We start from the raw sequence: 18,775 nt of genomic DNA, 5'->3' as shown, positions 1-18,775 counted from the left end.
TTAGCTGGTTCTACATGCTGTATAACTATTACTGCACTAGCCTGATACTGCCACAGTTAAAGGTCTTTCAGTCCTTCCACTCATTGAAAAGTCTGCAAAAAATGGATTACAGATTCAATGGCGTATATACATTTTCAGTTTAAGAAAACTTTTGTATTGTATTTAAAAATTTGAATACAGTTGTCTTTGGACATTTCTTATTTGATGAAGAATAAAATGTAAATTCCTTTAGATGTATCAGCTGGTTTGACAGTTCTTCCACACTGTACAGGTGTGTCTGGGATATGCAATGGAATTTCCAAAGAGTGAATTCCAATGTACTTTGTTTAGTAGAGTTCTAGGGTGGGGTGACACCAATGAGGGAGCTTCTGTTTGATTTAACACAGAAAAGGCTAAGTGTTTTACATTCAGCTTAGAAAACAAATTCTAGTGATGGGAATCAGAGTGCAATGTACCCCATTACCTTGATAGAATTCCACCGAGGAAGATCTGGTGGAGGGCTGAGTAGTTGCTGAATGGTGGGTGGCTGGCCAGGGAACGGTTCCATCCTGTAATACTTTTCTGTGCCAGTGTGCTGGGAACCTATGCTGCTTCAGTGACAGGGCTGGTGTAAGGTACATCTGCCTGCAGAGTGTGTGTGTGAGACTCTGAGGCAAAGTGTGACATTTTGTGTCACAATCTGGTTTCCAGATGCTCTTTGGGCATGGTAGCAGTGCACTTCCCCATGCACAGCGTTTTTTGTAAAACCACAATATGTAGAAATCAGTGGGACTTTGTATACTAAGATACTACTCAGCATGGGTAAGAGTAGCAGAAACAGGCTCTAAACTTGCATAGGTACTTATTTGGGATTATCCAGGGTTTTTTGTTCATATTGTTTCTATAATTTGTGCATTTGCTCCATCTCTGGTTTGTTCGCTTGCTAGCAGCTCATCTGCTAGTTAACCTAAGTTGAAATGGGGAAACTCTAGTGTAATTACTTCTACCTTTGTCATATGCTATTTTAAAGAAAAAGATTCTGGGATAAACCAAGAAGAAACACTTTGCTCTCAGCAGATGACAACAGTAGAGGGCTGTGTGTGGTAGCATAAAAACAACCATTTAAAAAGAAACCCTCAAAAACTCTGCTAAAGTGGAGTACAGGGAGTCATAACTGGTTTCACATTCCCTAATAGGACACATTACTCAGGATCACTTCTTATTGAAAGATATTTTAACATAACTGCTAACTATTTGATTTCACTAAAACCTTTGAACAATGTTACCTCAGTCCTTTCCTTGAACAAATGTTGAATTGTTCTTTATTTTTTTCTCTTCTCCCCAGGACGAAAAGAATCAAGTTTTAACAACCAACATTTGGTTACAAATGGTGAGTTGTGAAATGTAAAATAACACTTCAAATGCAGGTTTAACTATGCTTTTCATGTTCAACAAATATAAAACACACATTCATGCAGCTTGCAAGTTTCTGTTCTTCTGAGACATACTGGACAACTTTGAGATGATACATCTTGTAGAATAGAGGATTCTGTGGTGAAGGTTTTAAGCTGGAGGAGGACTTTTCTTTGTCTCATAGCTACTTATGAAATTGCATGAGTTGTATTGTCGTACCATATCTGAAGGATTTATAAACTCAGTACATTGTTTCTTTCAGTCTAAACACTAGGTCAATGCAAGATAATGCAGTCCGTAGGTGTCCCAGGTAGTGATACAGAACAGTAGGTACGGATGCATCCATTGCAACAAATCTGGCACCTTTTCTTTAATCATATTTGCTAGTGAAAGAGAACATGAAATATAATTTCACACATTTACATAAAGATTTTGCCAATCTTGTTGATCTAGTCAGTATTCTGAGACCCTCCACATATTTCTTCTTATGGAGGATGGGCTTATCCCAGAGGAGTTATTTATTCCTGTGATCTGCTGCCATTCTCCTGACTGAGGATATCAATCGTTCCACGTTTGCTACAGTTGCTGTCTGTCTCCTTAAGAGACTGCAAGAGGATTTTAATCAAATGACTATGCAAGTGATATCTAAAAAACAATGTTGTGCATAGTTCTGTTCAAAAGGAACTGTGGAAAGAAAGGAGTCATTTGGATTAAATGTCCATTATTCTATGGCTTAATTGGATGCACAAAATGAGTGATGGCAAACGCTGTTTCCAGTTGCTTAATGTTCAGTTACAGGCACGTTTGTGCATTTTCCTTGTGTACCTCTTTGTTTTGTGCATGTATGGTAGGGTGCACGTTTTCCAAAATTTAGCCATGTGTTTAATTATGCTGCAATGACAAATTACTTCTTAACACAGAACACTTATCCTGCAGTTACCATTGAATGTCAAATTCCCTACTGGTGTATATTGGTGGACATTAATTGATCATAGTGGAGCAATTCTAATTTACATCATCAAAGAATCTGGCTCTACAGAATCTAATTCTTGATGTTATGGGGGCAAATGACGAATGGGTTTCACTTATATTTTGACAATCGGAATGGACAATGGAATTTTAAAAGGTGTCATCTTGAGAGGGTATTTTTTGTTGTTGAAATTTTCACTAATGCCCATGCATATGTACTTTGATTTGACTTGTAATATTTTCCCACTAGCTCGGCATTAATGTAGGCTTTGGGCTTACTCATTCCAAGTTGGAGACCACTACAGCAGCTCAATAGGACATGGGCTTACATTGAAAGAGCAAATGTAGGAGGATGAATGAAAGCAAGGAGAATTATGCACATATTTTGGCCCTTTCCTCTGGGCTTACGTCACATCTCTGACATTTACAGTTTTACTTGGAAACAACAACAAGAACACAGAATTCCTATCTGCTTCTATCACAAAGATTGTGAGAACCATCTCCGTTCACAATGTACTGTAGCTGTCTGCTCAGTCCTTAATCAGGCAATGGATAACGGAAGTAGTGGGTAGGAGAGGGAGATTGCAGGGTCTGGTTTCTAGCAGGAGAGACTATGAGCACCGGCAGACCGTGTGCTTTGCTCCTGCTCACAAATGCAGAACAGGGAAGCTTAACTCCCTGGCAGTATCCGCAATGGGAGAGAGCCCACATAACTATTGTTTCTTGCTCTCCTGCTTAATGATGTAGGGGCCTCATACCACTAGATCAGGGGTTCTCAAACTGGGTTGTGACCCCTCACGGGGTTGCGAGGTTATTATGGAGGGATTACGAGCTGTCAGCCCCCCACACACATGCCAGGAAGGGTGGCATAGGACAGGAGGGGTCATCACTTTTCGGGGGGGAGTAGGAGGCTTATCACAGCCTGAAATATTTTCAAAAGGGGTTCCAGCAAAAAAAGTTTGAGAACTCCTGTGCTAGATGGAGGGACTGCCATAGGTTGTCACTGCCTCCTGAGACTGAGGGTGGGGGGAGATGAGTAGCTCACCCTCCACTTTCAGCAGAGGGGATAGGAACTTTTCTTTTCTTTAACTGTTGCTTGTAACAGAGAACCTGAACTTGTCAGGTTAAGTGGTAGTTCACAGAACAGTTTTATTTTTCAGAACAACTGTGTTGTGTCAGCAGAAATTTGATACCTCTTGCTTTAATCAGAATGATAAATTCACTCAGTTTAATTATTTCTCTGAGTCCATCTTCTTTTCACTATATCCTTTATGGAGTGCCTCTGACTCGGACAGATCTTAGGATACAAAGGAAAGGTAATTTTGATAAGCTACAGTGGATAGGGTGGGTTGTTACATCTGTGAACAAAGAGAGGCTGACACGGAGGAAGCAGTCAGCTCATGCTATTTACACAGTAGTTTTACAATAAGATCAAAACTGTTTTCAGCTCTGGTTACAATGACCTCAGTAACTGTGATTTCTGAACCCAGGATAAGAGACAACAATTAATTCTCCAAAGACTGCAATTTATTTTTCTCTTCTTCCTGTTTCCTTATCTCTTTGATTCTTTTTTCTATGGGAATCTTAAAAGAAATGTATTGTAGCAGTCTAATAGAATTAATTTATTTGTCTTTGTACGACATATGGAGCAGGGAAGACACCAGCAATCAGAACAATTGTTTACTATCAATACTGTAGCTGCTGCTTGTGGCCAATATGTAGACTAAGTGTATATGAAGAGTAAAAGAAACAAAGATTTAAGTGTTTTTGTATGGGTAGTCTGGTAACAAATAACAATACAATTCAAAGATAGATGGGCCCATTGAATTCAGTGATCATCTTTCTATTATGCTGTCTTGTTTGGATTAAGAATGATTTTCACTGCATTTGCGTGACTCAACAATAACTCTGCTTATACCTGTGATTACAATGACTAATACCAGCAGTAGCTGATATATGCTTATCTGTCCATTATGCAAGTGCCTAAATGCTCAGTTTATGTCTTGAGGGGGACAAATATAAACCTAATGCTCACATATAAAAACTCTTGCTCCTGATTTATCTCCAGGTATATCCCCTTCCTATTTTTGGCTCTGGAGATAGTCAGGAGTAGCCTGGAATTTCTTCTAGGTTACAGCAGGGTCCAGGAGGGACTTCAGCTGGCCCCAGAGCTGCTCCCTATCTTCAGGTGCACCAAGCATAACTTTGAGAATCTAGCCTCAAATTTTAAAATTGTGCCTAATTTGAGTGAACAAATGCTTTAGTGCACATGCATGAAGTGAAAGCCCACAAAAGAGCATGTTAGTTTGAAGATTGACCCAGTTAGTCTAAGTAAGAGGTTTCCATACTCTCTTCCTAGTATGGACCACATTTTAATGCATAGATTATTTTCTTTCATGGACCATCTTCTACCCATTCACCATCACATCATGTCCATATGGCAACTAAGAAACTGCTTACTTGGAAAGTAATAACAGGAAAATATGTAATGTATCTCTGACTATCTTTTAATGCAGTTTAGTAGCTGGAAATGAGAAGAAGAGCCAGCACCATATAACCAGCCAGTTGTCTGGACTACCAACAAGTGCTTTGTGAACCACAGTCTGGGAACATCTGATCAAAATGAAACACAGAACTGATAGTACATGGGTTTCAGAACAGCTTAAAATTAATGCCCTGAAGCCACCAAGTACTCATTGTTTTGAAAGGAATGCTGAAAACATGTAAAATATTTGTCTATGCCAGTAGACTCAGTCAAAAATTTGCAGGGAGAACCTCAACATTGCTATACACTGCAAGAAGGGGAGGCACAAAAAATCATATATATTTTCAGAGGGATCCAGAAGTTGACAAGTTAAAAAATGACAAAATAATTAAAAGGTTTCGGCCATAATGCAGTTCTTCTAAAAACTGGCATAGGTAAAGTTCGTTAGCAGAAATTGGAAGATAGGTAGGAAACAATTGATCAGCTTGTAGAAACTGAGTAAAGAAGTGCTTGAGCAATTCAGACTGCTTAATTCAAAACATTTGTTAGTGGAATAAGCAGGGCAGGGAAAAACACCCAAAAGCTACTCAAATATCTTGATTTAATCTACCTCAAGCGACTGACGTCTGTAGAGCTAAAGGAGCAAACACACTGCTCAAATCATTTGTCAGGCTGTGTTATAAGGAAATTGGACAAAGCGTGAACGCACACATTTCAGCCAACTCTGTAGTGATGACTATACAAAAGGCAAAAGCAGCCAGTACCTGGTGTCACAGGTACAGAATGCATTCAGACTAATCCCTTTGAAACTGTGCTATTCTAATAACATGACTTTGCTAAGGCAAAATGTTTAAAAAAATAAAACTTGAATGTGAGCAATAGGCAGCTGATTGGGGCAACAGAATGATTAAGGTGGTAAACCCAAGTAGAATTTGGATTTGTCTATACCCTAAAGATTTAAACAAAGCAATTGTATGTGAATACTATGCTGTGAGAATGATAGATAATGTTGTTTCCAGAATGCCCAAGGTACATTTTTTTTTCCCTGTTCTAAATGCCTGTCAAAGATTTTGGCAAGTGGCACTGGATGATTAAAATTCCTGTTGTGTTCATTTCATGCCCTGTTTGGAAAGTTTATGTTTAAAAACCTGCCATTTAGCAATGGAGAAGCTCTGCAAATGTTGAAGTATTATAGGGAAGACATCTGATGGCTAGTTTGTGTGGAAGTTAATGCAGAGAACATGGTGAAAGGGAGATGCATAGCGTAATGACAGGCTATGTAAAATGTCACTGAAACTGAGCGAAATCAAATTAAAGCAAAATGCCAATCTGAGCTAAAAAGGAAATGGATCACATTGGACACATGTTCAGTGAACACAATGTTAAACCTTACCAGAAAAACATAGAAGCTGTTTGTGAAATGAAAACACCACAAGGGAAAGATTCATTTCAAAGATTCATGGCATGATCATGTATCGTAATATTTTCATCCCTACCTATTGCATATGTGTACTGCCTCTGCTTCCTGACAAAAATGCCAGTTGATATGGGGTGAAGTGCACGCTCAATTTCAACGAAATAAAACCGGTCATATGAGTGGCTTTTGAAGTATTTTGATTTAATCAACTTGTAAAGCTCTGAGTACGTAATTTCAGGTGGCTTGGGAGCAGCCCTACTGGGACCAAGCCATCCATAAGCCATTGTAGACCTTGCAGTGATAGTCCTGATATTAAGTATTAATTAGGAAAAGGGCATCTGTGAAGGCACCAATTTAGCAATGCCTCTAAGCATGTGAAGTGCTTTGCTGACTTAGGGCCACAAGGACCTGCTAAGGCTAAAAGATCTTCTGTACTAGGTAATAGTGATGAAGATTTGGAGGTTACTGTGACACAGATCATAATTCTGGCCACAAAAGCATATGCCAGGCTAAAGCCCGAACCCCTTTGAAATATAGCTTTTCCACAGCCCAAGGACACAGTTGTCTAAGAGTGGGCAGAAGAGCAGTCACTACTTCTAGCTGGTGCTAGACCTTACCGGGTTTATCTTGATGAACTAAGTGTGTGAGAGTCCATTACCCAGGAAATGCTTCATCATGAACACACTCATTTAAAAACCAAGGAAAGAGCCAGAAATATCATTCTAGATCCTGGACTACAGCTGAGACGCATTCAGCCCAACCTGAAGCCACCTTTCTGCTCCCCCAGTCACAGGCTGTTAGTGTGTTGGGGCCAGTTTCTTCTTGTAAATTAGAGGAGCCCAAGGACGTCTCTAAATGACAGTGGCTGCAAAGGAAATTTCCCAAAGGGGCTCTTATGGCAACTAAGAAATGCTAGATAGCAGGGAAGCCCCTGGTCATGCCCCTAGTTTCTGTGCTGGCCGCAAGGAAGTATAGGAACTGCTGCGCCTCTGGAAGACCCCCTGCATTGTGGTGATCCTCCTGTGGCTGGCTAAGCCAGCTTTAAGACTGCTTTGTGCTGGCAATGTGGTACAAAGTGGCCACAGTGCAGGAGAGAATGTGGCCTGTCCATTGATGGGTAAGAATGTAGGTATCGCAGATGTAGTCTCAAAATACGATGTATGTGAAAAATATAAATTGTCGTACCCCAAAGAGCTATTCTCATCATGCAGTTCAAAGCTGAGGTGCTCTGAATCAGCAGCCGATTTCTTTTCCCCCTCTCAAAGTTGTTGGCCAGTCAGTGGAAGCTATTCTTAGAATCATAGTCGAGCATGCGCTATGTACATCTTGGGTTTGAGTCTGCCACACGTATTCATGCTGTGCAGGATGTAACTGAGAGTGGCTTCAATATTAAGGTGCATGTTTATGGAAAACCACAGTTTAAATCTGATTTTAAGCTGTTTGCAAAAAAAAAAAAAAAAAAAAAAAAAAAAGTCGTGGCTGTGGTTACCAGAAATTGTGAGTGAGCTGCTCGTGGTTTAGTGGTCAAAAGGGGAGAATAATAGTGGGTCTTGACACCCTGGCCCATTGGAGCTTACTGGAATTGATCTGAACCACTTCCGTTTGGATGTTTCCACGTGATGGGTCTGGACCAAATATAGTGAGAACACCTTGCCTCATGATACAAAACCAGGACAGCAGAGGTTCTCGCACAGTTTTTAAAAACAAAGTGAATTGAACTTTTTCCAAACCTCTAGAAAGATGTGTGAAGTTTCTGGCCCCGTCTCATTTTATCCAATTTTGGCTATTTTTTAGAAAATGAGTTACTAAAATGTATTGCAGTCAAAGTGTGATACAGTTGATGTCGGAAGATGAGATTCCCTGATGCGAAACATGAATGTAAAATGCGTTAGTGTTTAAAGAGTGACAGATCCAGACCTGCTAGCAACACAGGGTTGACTAACCTTGAACTAAGAGTTGGGTTTTGACCATTGTTGCTTGCAGTGGTGGAGCAGCTGTCGATGGGAGTTGCATTCAGCACTCTCAGGATAGGGCCCGTAGTTTTCAAAACCACAGCAATTAAAATTCCCTTTTGAGGGTGAAAAACTTGGGCTGCAAGTCTTTGATAGCAGACATTCTCTCCTGTAGTAGATTTGCATTGTTCCCGTCAGAGAATGGAGTTTCAGCAGTGTTTCTTATCAGTGGGTCCCGTTGGTTGATCTACCCAATGTGCCTCTAAGTGGCTAGATAATTGAATCATTTTCAACAAAAGGACCTATCCAAGTTATGTCTCAGAAGAGAAATGTAATTGGAATTAGTATTTGTATTAAAAATCAGTTCTATTCCAATTTTGTGCTCAAGACCGCATGAACAGTAAAATAAAAGCATATTGAACCTGCTCTTATAGGCTGTTGTATGCAGTCACTGTGAACCAAAAATGGGATTTTTGTGCTTTGCAGTGTTGTTTTCAAGGTGACTGAAGTCATTCTTTCTAAACATGTCAGTGTCTGAAGCTAAATAATACTTTTTTTAAATAAAAAGAAATGTTTGGTTAGGACTAGATAATCCCTCAGAGCTAGAGAGATGCAGAGAATGGAAAAAAAGGTGATATTAACACATTTCTTTGTGTCAGTATTGGACAGATTACTACTTACAATGGAATATGTCTGAGTATCCTGGAGTGAAGAATGTTCGTTTTCCTGATGGTCAGATCTGGAAGCCAGATATTCTCCTGTATAACAGGTAAGCACATCTTCATGAAAAGAAAGCATAACTATTCCTTCAGAATGTCCAGATGTTGGGAGCTAGCATTTAGTGTACTGAAAGCAATCATCATGTTGTTTACAACAAGAAAGATGATGATGCAAATGCTTACTAAAAACGTAGTTTGTTTCAGATAAAATGTGATTATTAGAAAACTAAATTTTACTTGCATTGTTTAATGATCTGGATGGGGACAATATCCCCCTGCCCCTGGCTTAAAGGTCACTCCTTTGGAGATAGAAGAGCTTGATTGCCTCTTTGTCCGGCTATGCCAGAAGAAGGCCAGGAGACATTGGATGTAGTTTAATTAGGCCACAGCTTTATTCATTTACATATACCTGATGGTATCATTTACATATCCCCCCCCCCCATCCTGGTCCCCAGCCAACCTGCTTCTGGGATTCTGCCACCCCGTCCCCCAAATAAGGGCAAAGGGGGACGTAGGAGGGTGGGAGGGGTTTGGATCCCTGCCATACCAGTCGTAGGAGCCCCGACCCTCTCACCCTATGATTTCTGTTCCTAAAGAATGCCTCCTTTAAATCCTTTGCCAATCCATTTCATCTGATCATTGTATTCCTTCCTTGTGGAATATCTGCACTGTGCATCCTTCCCACGCCTACATAATGAATTGTTACATCACAGCCTAACTCCTGTTTCATGGGGGTTGGGGGAAATAATCCCCCCTCGCCTTGGCCAATCTGGTGCTGATGGAAAAAGTCCTTCCCAGCCCCATGAGAGAGGAGTGACTAGCATAATTCGCACAGCAGATCATGACAAACCCTGGTATTTAACTACTACCATGGGTGGGAGGGTGGTCCAGGTAGAAGAGGGTTTTCCTGCACTGGCATGGACCTAAATAACCTAAATAGTTCCCTCTTCTGGTCCCCACCCTGACCTGGGCTGAAGCTGGAGCAACAAGTCACCCTGGCTCTCTTGCCCTCAGGGGGCCACACACCTTTTCCTACAAGCCAGACAAGGCTCCCACTGCTCAATGTGAAGTGAGGTCCTTCTCCTCTTCTCTCCAGTGCTGCTGTCTGTGCTCCCCCAGGCTGTAGGAAATGTTAGCATACCATTTAAGAATCTGCTGCTGTCTTCTGCAAACAATGTGATGGCTCTTTAGTTCTTTCAGGGACAGGCAGATAGATAGCAGTAGAGAGTACCAATTGCTCACTAAAGGGAGTCTGGGTAGCACTGATAAATCCTCCTTTTGCATCTTTATCTACCAACTTCCTTCATGGGATTTAATAACAAAGATGGTACATTATTACTCTTTGTAAAACCAGTGTGTTTTTTAACGTATTTTATGCTTACATGTACACTAAGCTATACAAGTGCCAGTTTGTGTGTTTTAAAATAGCATTCTGTGCTGAATAAGCAGGAGCTGAACAGCAGCAAAATTAGTACAAGTGGTAATTTTTTATGAATTCTTTGGTGAAAATTATGTCCAGTAGAGTCATTAAACTTCTTTTTTAAATTGCGTAAAACATTTCCTGCAATCACATACTAGATAATTTTTAGATGGGTTCATCATAAGGCTCATAATAAAATTTTCAAAGTATGGAATCTCCATACTTTATGGCGTTACAACAGTAAGTCTCAGAGTTGAGTACACATGCTATTATATTCATGACTTAATACCAGGAGTGTCACCTATTGGTAAACACGCTGCAAAACCAAAAGTCATCTAAAATTATTAAATAATAATAAAAAAGCCATATCCTATCTTTGTTCATCAAGTAAAAGTCTCATTAACTTTAATAGGAGATTTATTTGAAATTTGTGTGTCGGATAAGGCCTTTCATCTACAATATTTTGTTAAGACAAGGTTCATAGTCCATTGATAAATACCTGGTGCTGCCGCTTTGATTACTAAAAATACTTGTTCTAGGAGGAGATGAAATGTGGGTTTGTTTTATGAATGAAATGTAATTTGCTGAGTAGGCATCACCACAGTGTGACAAACCCCATAGTGTTCTCAGCACTTGTTCTGTCTGGTGAGTGTATCCAGCCTTTTTTTCAGCATGTAGTCAGTTTTTCTGCAGGTTTCAAAATCAGTGAGAACAGCATGTCATTTAGTTAAAAGGCAAGATTTCTGTCCGCCATAAGACATTAGTCTCAGATACTCTTTCAATAATGGATATATTATGCATGGATTCATGATGCACATTTAAGAGAAGCGTTGAGAAATATAAAGACTACTTGTTTTTGCAGAAGTAAGGCTACTCTGATATATTATGTATTGCTTATGCCCTGTGTAATCCACAGGATTGCATGGGGTGTACATGGGAGCAGAGTTTAGCCCAGTAGGATCCAATGCTATGGTTTGGTATTCAAATTTCTTTTCAGAGTTGTGAAAATAAATGATTTCACTTCACTAATATTGACACCTTTGAGAATTGCCTTGATTACTCTGATTGCTTCATATAGTCCAAAGCCCTGGTACTCTAAAAAGTAGACCATCTGTCTGTACATTGCAGTTGCCCAATAGCTTTTCTTCTGTTGTCTTCAGATGAACAATCCACGACCAGACAACATAGTGCGCAGTCTTCCTAGGGGAGCAGGACTGAACCCCAATAAACCTTGTGTCTGAGGGTCAGAGCGGTATTGAACAGATGCATGTGAATGAATGCACTGTGGTTCCAGTCCCAGTTTTGTGTAGCTTTTTAAAATAAAAACTGTATTTAGTTAATTTATTATTAAGAAAAGCCAAGTGTAGGGAAATGGATCTCACCCCAGAGCTGGAGACAGGAGAGGGTGTGAGTGTAAGGAGATAGATGAGAGAGGGATATGAACCCCATCAAGACAAGTGAGAGCAAGTTCCAGCAGTATTTTCAGTGCTTCTGTCATCAAAGTTCTAGCAGGAGCTCAGATATGTTACTTTTACAGCAAAGTTGACTGAGTTTTAAACAGGTTTTTTGTTTAAAGCTTCCATTCAAAACGTAGAACGTGGAAGAGAGCTTTCAGCTAGCAAAAGCTACTTTGTTGTACATTTGTATTGTTACAGATCTTGCTGGCTTTTGGATTTAGTAGATCTTGCTAGTTGAGCCCCATTCCTGCTAATGTTGGATCAGCATCATGTCTGATGTATCGGAGATTTCTGCTACGAAACAAAAAGAGCTACATTGTAGTTCCTTTGTGAAATAAGTGTGCTTTAGTCTGAACCCAACCAGTCAAATTCTGCCCTCAGTTATACCCATACAACAACCTCTTTGTACAGCTTTGGACTAGGAGTAAAAATCCTTTTATCACACCCATTTTAAAGAACAAGTTCCATAAACAAGCTAAGAACAGACTTTGGCAACCAAATTGCATCTGTGATATATGCATTTGTGCATCCCAAATACCATCATCCCAAATACCTGTTTGTGTGCACAGTCACTCATTTTGTACGTGCAGATTTTGTGCATGCAACTTAGATGGCCACATTTGAAAATTTGTCCCCAGAAATTCAATTTGATATTCAGAGTAACTATTCTGTAGCAGAATTGCAATTTCTAATGATGAAGTGTGTGGGGTGTGCATGTGTATAATCAGTGCCATATGTTATCAGCTTGTTCTTTTATACCAGTACAGTCATAAATGTCACGTGATCATACAATCATAACTATGTAGAATACACAGGTTTTTTGACTGTTACATAGTTTAAAGTTCACGTGCCATGTTGCAAAGTGTCCATCCATGCTGATTTTTGTGTGAAATGAAATCAAATGAAAAAGAAAAACACTTAACAATGTGGGCTGGATAGCAGGCACAAGCTGTCTTCCCTCCCCTCCACTCCAGCCTGCAACAAGAATAAGCAACTGTGTAGGTGTGGAGCAGGAACTCTGCTGTTACAGCCGCCACCATGTGTACTGGATGCTGAAAGGGTAGGATAAGAGCAAGGCCATAGTCCAGTCCTTCTCTTCAGCGGCTAGCGCAGCAGAATGGATAGCATGCTGCACCTCTCCACAGATAGAATAGCTGTTGCACTGTTGTGTACTGCCTGGGAGACCACACAAAGGATACAGCCTGGGGATTTTGGCTGCAGCGCTGTCCATCTGTCACAGCAGGTGTCTACAATAGATTAGCACAGTGTCTCTCAGCCTTTCCAGACGACTGTACCCCTTTCAGGAGGCTCATTTGTCTTGTGTACCCCCAAGTTTCACCTCATTTAAAAAGTACTTGATTACAGAATCAGACATAAAAATACAAGTGTCACAGCAAACTATTACTGAAAAATTGCTTACTTTCTCATTTTTACCATATCATTAAAAAATAAATCAATTGAAATATAAATATTGTACTAACATTTCAGTGTATGGTACATAGCGCAGAATAAACAAGCCATTGGCTGTATGAAATTTTAGTTTGTACTGATTTCGTTTAGCTTTTTATGTAGCCTGTTGTAAAATCTGGCAAATATCTAGATGAGTTGATGTACCCCTGAAAGACCTCTGTGTACCCCTGCTTGTAAACCACTGGATTAGCATATTTGTTAATTTGGCATGATATAGAGGGTGCGTGCTGGGTGATTATAATTTTTTATCTTCCAGTGTTTAGTGTCTAGTGTGACTATAGAATTATCCCTTCAAGTTTTATGATTCTGTTTTTAGCCTCGAGACTGTTCAGGACCCATGTTATATTATGCCATAAGAGTGAGAAATGTCTCCACTTTGATTGGCAGTATTTTGCTTGAAGGTGGCAGAGAACACCAAATTCTTATAGGATTGTCAAAGTCTCTTTAGAAGTGAAACAAGTAGAACTTCTCATTAACTGAGACCCAACAATGAATAATGTTACCAATAACTTTTGCAAACCATTTTTGAGGATGTGGCTGTTGGTAGGAATTAGAGCGTGTGTACTATTACCAGCAATAGGAGCTGTATTGTCATGGTTTTTTCCCTCTACTAGCAGTGGAAAAGACTGAATGGGAGGTGATAGTTTATTACTAACTGCTTTTTCCCATATACATGCTCTGTGTCTGTATTTGAGAGCACATTTCTGACAGCCCCAAGTTGAACAGGAATGGTGTATGTTATAGTGGTGCAGCAGGGCCACTTTAGTTGAGGTTGTGTTACAACTTCTGTTTAAAAGTCAACCCTTTTAGGTTCTCTAACATCGACATGCTTAGTCATGTTCTTCTGAAATATGGATGGTGCAGGGTAGAGTTGGTGAGCCAAATCTGGGGCCATTTGAGCTAGGTTTTGCAGAGATATAAGCCCACCATTTCCTCCAAAATAGCCATTTTTCAAAAAGTTTTTAGGTGGGTTTTTTGTTTTTGTAAAGCACTAGAGATCACTATTGAATTGCTGTGGTCAAAATGGTCATCATTTGTTGAGTTTTTACCTAAGTGAGTATATGGCACCCACTAAATCTTTGGGGAACCCAAATTGAGAACAGTATTTAAGTACATGTTCTTTGTTTTCGTAGCTATGTGCTGTGGAACTATTACATTCCATATGCACCAAAAAAGAAAAAGAAGTGCGAGGGTTTCTATGCAGGCCTTTGATGCTTCTCTGGGCAGTTGGAGGAAATCTATCGACACCATTGCCTCGTTGGATACGCAGCCCCGGACATTTTTAGTTCAAACCTTTGTGCTCCAGTGCAACAAAGATTTAATACCTCATGTTGCTTGCTACAAGTTGTCTCTGTTATAACGTGTGTGTGTTTTATGGGGAGGTTTACTGGGAACACAGAAAAATAGTTATCAGTTGGGCTAACCCGAATTTTTGTTCTACTGGATTCAAAGGAGTTGGAGACAGAGAGCTTTGTGTGTGTGTGTGTGGGGGGGGGCGGGCGGGGGGGAACAGGGGCTGGGTTGCGGTGGCGGAGGCGTTGGGAAATGAGGACGGGTGGTAAGCAGGCCTGTGATTGGTTGTTTGAGAAAATCTGTATTTTACTAGCCCCTTTGCACGGGGTGGGGGCCGAGTGGCTACTTCTTGATCTGGGGGCAGAGTGAGATGGTGTTTCCAAAGCCCCACAATATGGCGCTTTGGAAGTGACAGCAGAGGTGCCGTGACACTCCCAGCTCCCCGCCCAGGATAAAGAAATATGGGTGCCATCAGCACTGCCAACATGTGGATGCTGGACGACTCCTGGATCAGCAGCTTGCAGAAGTTGATGGGAGAGCAGGGAGCACACCGTGACATGGGGATTATTGTCTACAGGCTGCTTTGGGTGAAGAGAAGTGGGCTGCATTGGCATCATTGTTTTACCCACTCGGTAGCATCTCACTTGTGCCTGAAGAGGTTGTGGTGTATTGGACGTTGTGGTGATTCACTTGGGTGGAAATGATGCCTTGTTTCTGGTGTACGCCTCAGACAATATATGAGAGCAGCTTTGGACCACATCAGGACCGGACCCAGGTGCTGTGATAGTTTTCGCTGATTTGGCCGAGGGTCTGAATAATTGCTACAGTGACAACATGAAAGTATTAATAAATATTGGAAGAACATTAATTGGAGGCTGTGTAGCGTATGGCATAGACACATTATGAGCTCTGACACGTCACTGGTTTTCAGAGATGGGGAACATCTATTGGACAGGAGCCAGAGGATCTTTCTTTCAAACATAAAACTTAGTGTTTTGAAACTGAACCCACGTCTGGGATTTCTCTCGCTGGCTGTGTCACAAACTCCACTCTCCAGCTATTCTGAAACATGACTAGGAGCACCCTTCTATTGTAACATGATTGTCCTTTGCTCCAGGCACTGCCTGTCAGTTGGGTTATATGGTGGGGGAAGTAATGGCAATAGAAACATTTATATGCCAGAGAGTGAGACTTTAGACTTACGCGATCCCTACTTGCAGTGCGGGGCACCAGATACAGTAACGGGGAGAGGGCCAGGTTGGAGGGGGGAATACACAGTATGGGTCAGAGGCATGGCTAGGAAGGTGTGCCGAAGCAGGGCTGATGGGGTCCAGCTGACGTGTGTGGGTGGGAACGTCAGGTTGTCTCGGTATGCAAATTGAGACACAGGATATATACAACTGCCCAAATTACTCACTCCTACCAACATAGCTTTTCTTGTTTAAAAAACCTAGGAAATTCAATGGCAAAAAAATACATTAATGCCGAGGTGAAGTGGGTTGGTGATATATTGTTCCCATGCAGAACATCGAGCTGAGCAAAACTCAAACTTCTGAACACCAGGAATTGCATACTTAAGGTTGCCCATACAACCTTAACTCTGCCCTCTTTCAGCAATGCTTCAATTGTTAACACTCGTTAACGCACACACCTTGCCAACCCCACAGTTGCTGAAATGTACAAGCTCTTCACTTTCTTTTATAATCTATTCACTCTCACCCACAGGAGTCCATCTAACATTATTAAAGAACAAGATAAGATGACAGGATCCTGTTTCTGTACATGCAGAGTTCACCTGGTTCAGCTGTGGTCTACTTTGTAAAGAATTTGAGTGTTTTAATGGCTAAAGCTCCATACTGCCCACAATTTGCATGTCACCACTGGCATCAATGCTTGGTCCGTTTATGGATTTAGGCAGGTATATGGCCCTTCTTATCCCTGCTCTTATGTGGTAACTGAAGAGCGCAGACTTGAACTCAGACTTATGCGCAAAAAGTCCCAGCTCCGTGTAGGTCTTTCTCGGTATATGACTTTTTGTGGAATTTCAGAAGATTTGCCAGTCACAAGTTGCCGCACTTTGAATAAGCAAACTACTGAGAGCTCTTCCTGTAGTAAGTATGTGCTTTTGAAGTCTTTGTTGTCATAGTGATGGAAGCTGATACTAATTTTCAGGAAATGTGATCATGTGAGGTAGCTGAAGTGGGCTTTTTTGGGGGTTGCTTGTGGTGAATGATTTGGATAGCTACGCCAACTTGAACTGGAAATATGGTCAATACTGTTACGTATTCCCAGGGCCTGATTTCTTTACACATGTTCAGTTTGATTTCCTCAGGCTTCTGCAGGTGTTAGTGCTCCAAAGTGAGAGTTCAAGAGTTTGGATGCACCATTGGCCATTGTGGGTGAGGCTCTTCTGAAAATTAGGTCTATACTTGTATTTCTTTCAATGAATTATTATACTGATCTCTCCTCTTATTTAACAGAAAAAAAAAAACCCTTGTGCATCTTGTATGACTCACATTCCAAGGAACATTACATAGTTAATAAAACATTAGAAATAACAGTTAGGGGAAGGCAGATAAATATGCAGACACACTGATAGTTCATGTACTGTCTTGAACTGCTAGTTACTCACACAAGCGTCAGCAAACATTCTCTCTGTCTCGTAACACAAGAACATGTTCTATTAAATCAAAAGCCAACAAATTCATTACTGATTAAGAAGGGAATAGTTTTTCTTGCAATACATAATTAGGACTTTCAGCCACAAGAAGTTAAGGCCAAGACCTTAGTAGGATTTAGAAATGGATTAGCCATCATATGGATAACAAGAATATCCAGAGTTATTAAGATAAATGACAACATTTTTGGAAGGGTTAAGCCTGCTGCTTCAGGGTTTAAGCCAATATCTCACTATTACAGACCAGGATGGGACCTATGTGAGACGCAAATTATCCCACACCTGCCATTTGTGTGTGTGTGGGGAGGGTGGGTGTCTTACACAAATACATTTGGTGCTGGCCATCTTAGAGACAGGATTCTGGACTAGATGGATCATGGGTTTGATCTGTTCTGGCAATTCCTGAATATTTCCTGAATATTTTTGTTAAAAATGTTGTAAAGAGTAGCAGAATTTCACTTTAGTTTAAATAAGTTTTCTGTCCTCTTTAGCCCTCCTCTACTTCCCCCAGATACACCAAAAATTACTGTAGCAAATTAGCAGCATGGGGTATGTTATGTACGCTGTAAGACAAGCTTTTGAGCTGGCATACAGCATTTTAAATATGGAGGATCCTCCAGGCAGTCAGTGGAATTGCTTAGTTACACCAATCTACATACAAAAACCTGCCCGCTAGACTACATACTATTTTTTTTTAATGAGGCAGGGGGAACAAGCAGGTCAATTGTAGTGTGGCTAGACTGGGGCAAATGCTATCCTCAGTTATGTTCTCGCAGTCCATCAGTAGCGCTTCAAACGTGTAACAAAAAGCAGAATTTACCCTGTGATGTCTTTTTTATGACGTTTCATGCAGTCACAACTGAAATTATTGCTAAATTGCATGTAGGGCCAAATGATGGTGCTGGAGGGACAAGGGGGAGTACAAGGAGTTTGGGGAATTCAGGGTGAGATGGAGGGACAGTGTCTCCTGGATGCTCAGTGGAGCTGCAGTACAGCAATGTGTAGCTTCCTCTAGCACTGGTTGCTTTGACTTCATTGTGCTTTTGGCCAGGGCATAAGTGTTACAAAGGCAGGGAAGGTTGTAGCCCCGCCTCTTCCTACAACCAGGCCAACTCCCTCTAGGCTATCCAATGCCAATTGGCACTGCTACAGAGCTAGCCACACTTTGGACTAAAGCACTAGCAGCCATATTAAAGCTTTGACTGATGCCGCTCTTTAGTTTCTATCTTCCTGTCTTGGCCAGTTGTCTGCTGTCCACTGCAGGTGTAGGTGTGTAATTCCCCAGCTGAGGGAGAGACAAGATAGCTGCTGTGTGCATCTGTTTTTCTGATCCTTATGTGCTAGACAAGATGCTTTTCTATAATTCTTTGTCCATGGAATTGACATGAGCCTTTTGTTTTCCTGATGGGTTCTAGTGAGTTTGTTTCCCATCTTTGCCATATGTCTTCTGATGAAACACGCCCCCGCTGTGTGTAACAACCAGCTTGTCCTGCTCCCTTTCAGAGCTGAAGTTGTTTAATTATT

The 18,775-nt window shown here is 40.9% G+C and overlaps 1 protein-coding gene across 2 annotated transcripts in view; it reads left to right on the top strand.

Annotated features, from left to right (window-relative positions):
- The window catches only part of LOC137163466 (neuronal acetylcholine receptor subunit alpha-7), a 64,974-nt gene that overhangs the window by 25,360 nt on the left and 20,839 nt on the right, over positions 1–18,775 (top strand). For both annotated transcript variants that reach the window (XM_067563716.1, XM_067563717.1), the window contains exons 2-3: positions 1,325–1,369; positions 8,875–8,984. In XM_067563716.1, the coding sequence (XP_067419817.1) occupies positions 1,325–1,369; positions 8,875–8,984 (155 nt within the window). The remainder of the gene's footprint in view (positions 1–1,324; positions 1,370–8,874; positions 8,985–18,775) is intronic.

This window comes from Emydura macquarii, unplaced genomic scaffold (genome assembly GCF_026122565.2).
Source record: "Emydura macquarii macquarii isolate MOO-44397 ecotype Brisbane River unplaced genomic scaffold, CSIRO-AGI_Emac_v2 contig_2566, whole genome shotgun sequence".
NCBI lineage: Eukaryota > Metazoa > Chordata > Testudines > Chelidae > Emydura > Emydura macquarii.
The sequence above is the reverse complement of the archived record's forward strand: the minus strand, read 5'-3'. Positions and strand labels throughout refer to the sequence as shown.